This window comes from Salvia splendens, chromosome 10, assembly GCF_004379255.2.
Source record: "Salvia splendens isolate huo1 chromosome 10, SspV2, whole genome shotgun sequence".
Taxonomy (NCBI): domain Eukaryota; kingdom Viridiplantae; phylum Streptophyta; class Magnoliopsida; order Lamiales; family Lamiaceae; genus Salvia; species Salvia splendens.
Genome location: NC_056041.1, coordinates 6,372,031 through 6,383,901, shown reverse-complemented (window position 1 = coordinate 6,383,901; position 11,871 = coordinate 6,372,031). Strand labels below are relative to the sequence as shown.

Below are 11,871 nucleotides of genomic sequence, written 5' to 3'. Positions count from 1 at the left end.
AACCGTTAAAATTTAACGGAAAAGTTAGTTTTGGACCGACTGTGATCCGAGTTGAAATGTTTGGGATGTGAAAATTCAAAAGATAATGTAGAAGTCATAAAAACATATATTCAAGATCAATTTTGGCTTGACTGAAAATTAAATTGTTTAGTTATACTTGATGGTATTAGCAATTATGTAATTCTAAAGTAATTAACTTTCATATGAAATTTGTAAAGTAATTAACTTTAATAGTAGTACTTATGAAATTTGTATGGGGCCAAGAAGATATTAATACTCTTTTACGACTGATTTTCATTGTTCTCGTAGTACTCCGTATTTATTGTTCTCCTTCGTCCTTTTATTTATTTTATCTATTTATATTGTATAGTACTAATATTTTTTTAAAGCAAATTGTTTTTAACAATATTTGTTTCACTTAAAATTTCCCCTTCAAAATAAAGTACTGTGAAGTTGAACGCATATCATCTGCCACGTGTTGCTCACATGGTGTGTGAATGGTTAACTTTCTTTAATGTCATTATTCAAATAAATGTTTGATTTATAACCTAACTACTCAGTACCCACCGTCACAAATCCATGATACCAAAGTATATTTTACATCAACATCGTTCTTATTTTATTTTATCATTTTATATATACATTTTGATAAATTTTTCTTTATCCAAAATTTACTAACATCTAGTTCTAAATGTATTTTGATTTTGGAGACATATAGCATAACTGTTTTTAGTGAAAAAGTAATTATATTTTGGTCCTACTATTTGAATAAAATCTTAAACATATCGTTCATTGAATCAAAATTCAATGATTGTGTATCAATTAGTGTGTATTTTAATGATTATCAAACATGAATTATGCAAAATCACAATTATATTCATGGCAGCTTAAACTATACCCCACATGTCTGGCCTTTTAAGATGGTGATCCACCACAATACACAATTAGTTAAATTGTCATCATTCATGATGTTTGGCCATATTGCATAAATTCATAATTCCATAAAAATAATGTGTCTATTTTATTACTAGATTAGATCTAATTAGTTATAGCAAATACTTGTCGAACGACTAAAATGTAGACAAAATATCATTTTTAACTTATTTATTTCTCTTGGGATGTTATTTTTATTTTGAAAAAACTATAGTTTTAGTATGCTTTGACGGGATAAATCAAGACTCAATTAGTTGGCTACTACTTTCGCCTGTGAGGCGGATTTAGGAATTCAACTTAGAAATGACAAAAATATTTATATAAAGAAATTTTAATAATGTGAGGTAGATCATTTATAAAGAAAATTGAAAAAATTATAAAAAAATAAAGAATAAAATTATATAAATAATATGTTGAGGAGGGGCATTTGCCCCTTTCCTTCTCAAGTAACTCCGCCCCTAGTTTCCCTCCTTTGGTACAATGAATACACATGCTAGAGAAATAATCTTTTTGTGTATCTATTCTTCTTCTCCCAAACTCATTTTTTGCAATGAAATTGTTTGTTTCTTTCTTTCGTTTAAGCAATTGCAATCAATTTCGGTGGCTCAAATAGTGTTAAGTTGTTAACTTAATAGTGTAGGAGTTTCTTGAATTTTCTGATTTCATTATTTACACATGATGGATCTGAATTCATGGAAAGTCGGAGAGCTATCCAAAAAACAAACTAAAAAGTTGGAAGACTATAATTTAGCGGGTTAAATACATGACTCATAGAGCATCCACAACCGTGCTCTTGCCAGCGGCACGGTTGTGGGCCCGGGCGGTACTATTCATGCCTGCTCTCTGGCAAGAGCACAACACCCACAACTGTGCTCTTCCGCAAGGACGAGCACAATTAATATAAAATTCAATTACACAAAAACATTTTCATAATACTAAAATTCATTAAAAAAACCACAATAAAAATAACAAATTACAAATAAAATAAAAAGACATAATTAAAATCCTAAAAATTAAAAATTACATAATTAAAATACTAAAAATTAAAAATTACATAATTAAACTCCTAAAAATTAAAAATTACATAATTATTGGCTAATATAACCCGAGGAAGACTACGCATCCGGCGGCACCAACCCCAATTATTTTTGGAGACCCAATATCATGGACTCGTGCGTTTGAAGTTGCGTGGGGGTCATAGTTGACCTATCGGCCATATTGAGTTGGGCCAAAAGGGCCCACAACGAGTTGTTCGGGGGTGGAGGTGGAACATAGGGTGCGGGTTCGGGAGCAGGGGCAGATGGAGTCGCGGCGCGACGTCGTTCGGCCGCCGCCTTCTTCCTACCTTGCGGTCGGCGTCGGGAACCGCTTGGTTGGGCATCGGGGCTACCCAAGTTAGCTTCGGCGAGTTGGCTAGCCACTTCTTCGCCGGCGTCGGATAGGGATGCCGACCGTGAGCGTTTGGAGGAGCCGCTAGAGGAGGATGTTATGCCTCCCTTATACTTCGGGTGCGTCCGCGTCTCCTGCCAAACGTTAAGATATTTGAACGACTTACCGTTCATGGATTGGTAGGTGCTCAGCGAGGCGGTGATGATGTCGACCTCGCTTCGGCCGCTCCCGGCATTCCGGGACTCCTGGATGAAATAGCCGTTGAACTTGCCAATTTCTTCGTTGGCTCGGCCGATGCAGTTGCGCACCATACTCTCGTTGCGCTCGATCGTTCCCGGCGGCCGGTGTGCATTGTACCGGCTAGAGACGCGCCACCAAAAGTGATCGCCGGATTGGTTCGTTCCAACCACCGCATCTTCGGAGATTTCCAAGTACGCCTTGAACAATCTTTCCATCTCCGCCGGTGAGTACGGTGTGCGGACACCGGCGCGAGATGGAGGATTCGGCATTTGGGAAGGGGCGCGAGGCCTAGGCTCCGGTGTCCACCCGTAGCGCCCATCGGAGGCACCTTGATCGTCGATTGGGTATGGCCGGTAGCCACTCGGAACGCCCGAATCTTGGGTGAGAGGAGGGGCCGAATATTCCGTTTCCGGACTATGAAACGGTTGCGAACCGAACCATTCGGGGTTCCAACCGTGAGAGCCGCTTGGGTTGTCGTCGTTACCGGACATAGTGGTGTTGTAGGGTGTGAGAGGAAGATGAAAATGGATATGAGAGATTGATGATGAGAATTGTGTAGTGAAAGTGTGAATTTTTTGGAGTGAAATTGGGGGTATTTATAGATGAAAGTGTGTATTTTTGGGGTAAAAAAAATTAAAAAAAAATTAAAAAGTGGGGAAAAACGGTTATAAACGGATATAATTTTTTGGGGAAGTGAATTTTTTTTTTTTATCGATTTTTTTAATAAAAATCCGATTTTTAAAAAAAAAAAAATAAAAAAATGTTTGAAACCAACGGCTATGCCGTTGGCGAATGGGAGACCGCCACGTGTGCGTCCGCTGGCACGGACGTGCTCGATACATCGAGCAGCGCCGTGCTAGCGGCGCGGTTGCAGCGGTGGCGGTCCTTCGCCTTGCCGCTGGCACGGACGGCGGTGGCGCCAACCGCCACCGCTGCGGATGCTCATACAAAATGTTTTACCTTTGTTTCATATTAGTACAAAAAGATTGAAGTTTATATAAATCATACAAAAAGTTTCATACGTGTTTAAATATAGTACATTCCGTTATATGTGTTTAAACGGCGTTAACTTTTTACTTATATGGCGCACAAATCATAAAACAATGGTGACACTTTTTGTACAATTATGAAACAATCATAAATTTTTTTGTACCAACATGAAACAATGATGAAACATTTTGTACTTCACATAGACAAATAGTTAACGGCGTTTAAACACATATAACAGAATGTACTAAATTGAAACACGCATGAAACTTTTTGTATGATTTATGTAAACTTCAAACTTTTTGTACTAATATAAAACAAAGGTGAAACATTATGTATGAGAAATGTATTTACCCTGAATTTAGCACTAACACAAAGCTAAACAAAAAGAAAACAACAATGCGAATAAAGAGAGTAAGAAGACTTTTGATTTAGGGGTCCTTTTCCTCAAATAAATATAGATAAATAAACAATGACAAAATTATTTGTTAACAAATCAAACAATACCCTACTTAACTTACATGTCTATTTCTTAATAACACAGAGTTGCTCATTGTTCAATTTTGTTGTTTATGATAGATATATTTATTTCTCAAAAACAAGCGTTTCAAATCTCAATTGAATTGTGGATACTTGTTGTATTGCCAGTTTATCATATAAAAATAGATGATATAGACGAAGAATAAAAATGAAATCCGAAATAGGTAATGGGAATTGCTAACCTCCGGACTTCACTTAAATCGGCGATTAGGAGTGATCTCCTAGAAACAATAACCAATAATACATCCTATAATTATTTAGCGTCAACACGAAGACATTAATTGAGTATTTGCAAATTTCTCCAAATCATTATGTCCCGTGGAGCAGTATACAAATTGTCCACATTTTTTTAATTTCTGCATATAGCAATAACTCCCGTAAATTAGAAATTCGTTTAATTTAAGCATAAAAATGTTTTTAAGATATAATTTCATTTCAATACTAGATAAAAATGCGTTCTGCACTTCAAGCTATCATAAATCATAATGATTCATGTCAACAAGAACCGATGAATAAGCGCACAGTCCAACAACCAAATAACGAGACAAAATGAATTAATAGAGTATAAAATATTAGTACTATAATATACTAGTAGTCATAAAATTTGAATGTCCAAACTCACTGAATTTTACTTAGTTGACTTGTGGTGTGAATAAGGAATAACTTGTTCAGCATGCCAATCTATATCGTGTTTTAAACAAAAGTATTAATTTTTTTTATTAATAACTAAATGTAAGGTGGTCCTTCACGGTGTATAAAGATTTTCAATTGTCTTCATACTAAGTACTAAGTAGTAGTATAGTATTTTAATGATGGCTACTTACCATTTATTTGCATAATCTCACACTTTTGGTACGTCTATCAATAGTCTATCCATGTTTTCGAAATCAAACATATCTTTTACATTTCAAAAGTGTTAATATTTGTAAAAGGTAATGATAAAAAAAAATATCACTGTATTATTATAACTAAATTCAAATGCATAACTAGAATTTAAAATTTTGAATAAGACTATTAGTGATAAGTATAAGAACATCATGCCATGCGGCTTATACCTTGTGCGACACATATTTTACAATGGATAGCTGGATAAAAGGCTGAGGATAAGATAACCTCATAACACGTCGTCAATACAATGGATAGCTGGATAAAAGGCTGAGGATAAGATAACATCATAATACGTCGTCAATTCTATATTCTAATGGCACAGAAGGAGTCCTATATAAAGTTAGAATTGCTTGTAATTGATAATCAATCATAGAATCATGAAGTTGATCTGGAGCCTAGTATTCGAATCAAAGCCCATGACACTGCGCTTTAATTTTATTTTCACCTTAAATAATTTAACTCAAAGTAATGTACTTAGTAAATACTATAAATCGCCAAATTATTAATTAAAGTATAAAAAATGACACTAACAAAAAGGTGGTCCATGGTCATATCATAACGGTTTACACGGCGTCGTTTTACTATCAATCTATCTATCTCTCTCCAAAAGCAAAAAACTCTAGAGAGAGAAAATGTATGGATGCATAGATCGCATCATCGCAGAGAGAAGACAAAAACCCTCAAAAGAAGAAAAAAAATGAAATCAAAATAAATAGGCACACAAAAAGTGGAAAAGGAAAGCAAAGTGAAAGAAAAAGAGGAGAGGAGGAAGCATAAAAGCGGTTGCCGGTGTTATTCAGTTGGTTGATGGTGGATAATCAACAAGGCGCGTTGCATCTTCCCAGGGGCAGATTCGTCATCCCGCGCATCCACCCCATGCTAGCCGGCGGCGCCGCGGCGGTCCAAGCCATTGGGAGCAGAATCGGCGAGCTGAGCAGGGTGGTCTTCATCGGAGGCGGCGGCGGTGGACTACTCTGGAGGGATGCGGCGTCCAACGGCGGCCTGACCCTCGCCATCACGGCGTTTGCTGGCATCGCCTTAGCCGCCGCAGTCTTCTACACTTCTAGGTAAAGAGCTACAGTGTGACGGAAATTTTCTGAATCCGGTGTTGTAAACCCTAGGGGGACTTAATTTAATTAGATTAGGGGAAAATATTTAGGAGTGATAACTGTTAAAGAGTTCATAGATGAGAGCTCTAAGACGAAGTCAGACTTCGTCAAAATCTTCGTCACCGTCTTCGTCGTCTCCACCGTCTTCGTCGTGGGTTCATTTGAGATCGGTTCTCTTCATAGTAGCTTCCTTCAACTCCTCACCAGCCTCTTGTTCTTCTTCCTCTTCTGATCGGTGAGTCTCTTCTTTCTCTCTCTAAATTAAAACACCGTAGTTTTTTTCTAATCTTTAAGTTTAGATCTTGAGTTTATACTTCCAAAATATGAGCTTTCTTCAATCTCATACCACTTACCCTACCATTCAATCTGCCGCTTCTTTGCAGCTCGATTCATAACTGTCCATTTCTTCGTGTTGCTTGTCGTCGCCCTAGGTGTACGCTTCAGTTAGTTTAGTTGTTAGGATTGATATATAAGAGTGCAAGTATTAATTTGACTTGGTAATATGAAATATTTTTTTTATTTGTCAGCCAAAATGGGCTAATATACTACTTTGAATGATCGACTGGTGTTGAATTAGTGCTTGATTAATACAACAATCATTCTTGCCATTATATTGGATTTTGTGTAATTAAAGTGTAATCTATGCACGGTCACCAAGGTTGTGAACTTCTAAATTTTGAGTCACTGTATTTTCATTTGTAGTTTAGTTCAAGTAGGAAAAGGATATAGATGGGATGAAAAATAAAATCTCCTCGAAGTAGAAATTGGCTATTGACCTGCTTTTCCAGTGACTGTACATCGATTTTCTCTGAAGCTTCTTTGAAGTCTTGATTCTTGAACAAGATGGAAGATCAAATTTTTACATCAAATCATGCTTTATAGACCTGGAACGTTTTAGGAGATTTAGTATGCGACCATAAAATATCTATTTTTTCTCAATAATTTGAATACACTATTGTCTTTCGACATATTTTAAGGTGTTGATATAACTGTTTTTGTGCATGGCTGTAAACACCAAGGTTGTGAACCTCATGCTCTAGGTTGAAAGTTGAGTCCAGTTTATGAATCAAGATTTAAATGTCCAGAACCTCAATCAGAAAGTTGGCCGATTAAACTTTGTGATATCTAACAGTTGTTGTCTAGTTCATTTGTGTTATGACCTTAGCAGTAGTTCATATTCAGCTACCTTAAGTTTTAATTCCCCTTGCTAATCTTGTCCAGTAGCTATATTTTGCATCAGTTCCTATCTTGAATGATAACATCATATATGATTATATTTTAGATATTCCACAGAACCAGTACTTCCACACTTAAAGAGGTATAACCATGCCAACATCTGAACCTGTTGATATTTTATAGGCTCTTCCACGCCTTGTGTGAACTTATTTACCATTGTATATTTGTATTAGTTGTCTGAGAAGTATTTTGGTTGCTTTATCTAGGATGCAAGATGAATGAACCTTTCTCTTGGACAGCTACAAAGAAGCTAACAAGTTTCTTTGTACTTTCAAGTTGCTACATGGAAAAATACATCGCTACTGTGCTGGTTCTTGTATAAGTGGACAGTTGGCATCTTCTCTGAATATAAACCTTTAAACAAACATGTGGAATTTAAAGGAGTCCTCTGTAGTGGTTACTTGTGTTAGCAAGTTTGTTCAAATATCAGCTGGTCGTCTTCATATTGTTAACTGTTAAGTTATGGAACTTGATAACACCGCATGCTCTGTATTGCTTTTCATCTCATACTCTTTTTCTACGGAAGGATATGCTCTTTTCATCTCAAATTCTTTATTTGGAGTTTTATGCAGGCAGCGATAATTAGTAAATTTTGTCCTTATGCTACCAAACATGATTGTGCCTAATAATCTAGTGACTTGGGAACCTTGTACTCTTTCGATTTTGTTAACACGGCCTCTCATTGATCAAGTGAATAATTGGTGATGTTGCTAATTTTCAGGGGTCGCCTTAAATCCCCATGGTCCCGGAGGAAAAGGAAGCATATACTCTCACCTCAGCAGTGGAAAAGTTTGTTCACTCCAGATGGAAAGTTTCGTGACAATGGAGTTAAATTCCTGAAAAAAGTTCGAAGCGGAGTGAGTTATGCTTTCATATAGCTGCAAGTTTCTATTTATCTTCTCTTACGAAGACTCTTTTTTGAATTGTTGCTTGCCAATAATGAATTAATTATTGTAGTTGATAACTGCTTGAATTTGATTTTATACCTTGCTTTATGCAGGGTGTTGATCCTAGTATTAGGGGAGAGGTTTGGCCGTTTCTTCTCGGAGTGTAAGTTTACTCACTTCAGGATTAAGATATCTGAGTGGCAATGTTTTCTCCTTTTCTGCTTGTGGATGAACATTGCATTAATAGTTTAATTTCTGTTTGTGAGATGGAAATAACTGAAGAGTAAGGGTAGATCAGTTTCATGAAACTCATTGCTTCTTGATGTTTGTGTTTGCTGGTAATAAACCATTTGATGATTAATGTCTCTGAACATAGTTTCGTGTTCCTTCTTTGGTCCAACAAAAGTTTCCTTATCCAGTCCCTAGCTTTAATGTTTAGGATGTACTGACCTCACTTCCCCTTGTTGAATGTTAGTGCCATCTCTGTCATCATCATGCATTTGACATTACTTAAATATATTGTGACCTGCCAATGTTTTGCTTTAAAGCTTATTTCTGTATATAAATAATATGCATATGGCCTAGTCATAATGATTATGATCTCGACTTCTTTCTGCAGCTATGACCTGAGAAGTACCAAAGAAGAAAGAGATACTACTAAGGTCCAGAACAGGTATAGTCATATACAAACATGAGTTTGTTACCCATGTAGTGGACTCTATTCCTTTTCTTTTGTACCTTTTTTTTTACAAAAATCTCTAACTGATTATTAAGTCGATAAGGTTTGGCCGTGTATTTATTGGTTGTTACTTTATGCAGAAAGGAATATGAGAAACTACGGAGGCAGTGTCGCCGGCTCCTTAAACATATCTGTGAACCTTGTAAGTTAAATGCAAATGGTGAAACAAGCAATGTTGGTGGTGGAAGTATCACTGAAGGGATGGATTCTCCTTGCTCTGAAGAGGTGGTGAGTGCCAGAGAATCTCTTTCGAGTGAGGAAGCATTCGATAATAATGAGGAGGAATGTCATACCACCAGCTCAATCATGGATGAATACGAGGGTTCAAAGAGAATTACAGATTCCAACGTCACCTCTGACTCAGAATCCTCAGACTCTGAATCCTCAGATGATCCTGATTTAAGTCAAACTTTCGACGTAACAGAAAGCAAACAGGACCAGGACCCTGAAAATGACATGTCCTCAAAGGAGGATTCGTCTCCTTTAAGCACGGATGTTCAGTCTCAACCCTTCAGTAGGGAAAATTTTGCCACCTGGCAGCGAATTATCCGGCTAGATGCTATTCGGGCCAATGAGGATTGGATATCATACTCCCCATCACAGGCTACGGTGACAGATGCAAAAGCCCATCGCGCTGCTGAAGCAGTGAGGCTGAAGGATTATGAACATCTCATTCCTAGCAGGATCTGCCATGCTGCTCGTTTGGTAGCCATTCTTGAAGCCTATGCAATGTATGACCCTGAAATAGGCTATTGTCAGGGGATGAGTGATCTTCTTTCTCCTATAATAGCTGTGGTGACAGAGGACCATGAAGCTTTCTGGTGCTTTGTGGGTTTCATGAAGAAGGCTCGTCACAATTTCCGACTTGATGAAGTGGGAATCAGAAGGCAGCTGAACATCGTCTCAAAAATCATCAAGTACAAGGACTCACACCTCTACAGGCATCTCGAGGAACTCCAGGCTGAGGATTGCTTCTTCGTATACAGGATGGTGGTCGTGCTCTTTAGAAGGGAACTAACTTTCGAGCAAACTCTATGCCTCTGGGAAGTCGTGTGGGCGGATCAGGCTGCAATCAGAGCTGGTATAGGGAAGTCTGCTTGGAGCGGGATCAGGCAGCGGGCCCCTCCAACCGATGATCTCTTGCTCTATGCAATTGCAGCTTCTGTCTTGCAAAGGAGGAAGCAAATCGTGGAAAAATACAACAGCATGGACGAGATTCTTAGGGAGTGCAACTCGATGGCAGGGCATCTCGATGTGTGGAAGCTTCTGGATGATGCGCACCAGTTGGTTGTCAACCTCCATGACAAGATCGAGACTCGTTGAGTATGTAATTTGTTCCCTCTAATTATTGCTGAGTCTATCGTGGAAGAATTTCTCCGTTAGTCGTTTCTTGGAAAGCAGCAAACTTTGGTGCTTGTTTTTGGGAAGTAGCAAAGCTCCGAGGCAACTCGTAGGGGTCTTTGATAGAGGCAATTTCCGAGTAGAAATCTTTGATTCCATCTGTATCTCTACAATTGGAAATTTTCAGCTGAAGCTTATTCATGTTATGACTATTTAATCATCAAACCTGTGAGACCTTAAAATGGTTGTTTTAGCCCTCTGCTTGTATCTACCTGTAATTATAGTTTCAGCTAAGAATCCAACAACGAAAAGGTGTTACATGTGTTCTCTTATAACATAAGCATTAAAACGACGTCATTTTAATGCTAGCTGCCATTGGATAGCGCAAATAATGAATACAAAAATACTCTATCAAGCATAACAACTTGCCAAATACTTTTATTTTATTGGGATAGACTAGACTTATTACTTGTAAAATCAATACATTTAACATACACCCAAAAAATATTGGATAGCGAGGGTGATAAAAGTTGAATCCTTAACAACTAAGAGGAGTTGAGAAGTAAGGGTATGCCTATGAGAGTTAAGATGATTTCTCTTTGGTGAAGTGCCGGACAGCAAAGGCCAGTCCCAAGATCAAGAGAGGCACGAGGAACTGCAAGATCTTGATGACAAAATCAGGTGACTTGTTGGCGCTGTGGGCAGCAGCTTGTTGCGGGGGTTGGGAGAACGTGCGTTTCGAGGGAACTGTTGCTGGATCTATCTCCCCGATGTAGTACTTGTCCATCATCTCACGAGCTTCATCGCTGTGCCCAATATCCTCGAAGTCATTGGTTGCATCTTTCCCTGTAATGAGCGAACAACTTCAAGAACCCAACTTTGCCGAGTTTGATGACAGTGATACGAGCATTGGAAAGAGATTATATTTACCTGTAGCTGATAGTAGAACTTCATCACCTCCGGGATGATCGTCCATGAATGGAGTCACATCGTAAACCTGAGGATAATCCATTAGCATACGCTGTCTTTCGTGTTAGTATGCCATGCTATCTTTTGAAAAATTAATGAACATACAAATTAACTCAAACTTAAATGCAACCAAACACTCAGCAGTTTAGCAGATTTTAGTTGCCCGTGACAGGGTAGAACCAAATTAAGATTACGGATTACTGTAAACCTCATACTTATCACAACCAATCAACCAAACTCTCTATCTCACGAAGACAAGTTTCATCTTTGCTCCATTTTGTGTAATCAGGTTTCCATCTATGTTGCTTCAAGAGTTTCATCTAAGCTATACAGTTAAACAAGTCTTCTACACGTTTCTCTCTAAATCATTTGAAAGCTAAAAATACCATAACCAGCTAACCAGTAATGAAGCTACATATTAGCAACAAAACAAATTCCCAAATCATCCAGAAGAAAATCGAGGATCACAATCTTTCACCAACATGACTTTATTGAATTGATAAAATCAACACAAAAAGCTTCACATATCAGATTGACAAACTTAGGATACTTGATTAAGCTCAATAGCATCTTTGATCGCATGAATAAGTGAAAAACCGAAAGCAGCATCCGA

At 37.7% G+C, this 11,871-nt stretch overlaps 2 protein-coding genes across 3 annotated transcripts; one reads left to right on the top strand and one right to left on the bottom strand.

The window, feature by feature from the left end:
• Nucleotides 1-5,568: 5,568 nt before the first annotated feature.
• On the top strand, nt 5,569-10,542 carry LOC121750130 (rab GTPase-activating protein 22-like). Of its 2 annotated transcripts, none has more exons than XM_042144595.1 (5): nt 5,569-6,044; nt 8,044-8,179; nt 8,323-8,372; nt 8,829-8,882; nt 9,029-10,542. In XM_042144595.1, the coding sequence occupies exons 1-5, from the start codon at nt 5,785-5,787 to the stop codon at nt 10,269-10,271; spliced, it is 1,743 nt and encodes a 580-aa protein (XP_042000529.1). In that variant the 5' UTR covers nt 5,569-5,784; the 3' UTR covers nt 10,272-10,542. The 2 variants fall into 2 exon arrangements, with proteins under 2 accessions (XP_042000529.1, XP_042000530.1); XM_042144596.1 differs by having other exon boundaries at nt 5,902-6,321.
• On the bottom strand, nt 10,306-11,301 carry LOC121752539 (cytochrome b5-like). Its single transcript, XM_042147668.1, has 3 exons — nt 11,220-11,301; nt 10,901-11,135; nt 10,306-10,456 (listed from the first exon to the last, which is right to left on the bottom strand). Exons 1-3 carry the CDS (start codon nt 11,299-11,301, stop codon nt 10,306-10,308), a joined length of 468 nt encoding a protein of 155 aa, XP_042003602.1.
• Between the last annotated feature and the right edge of the window lie 570 nt (nt 11,302-11,871).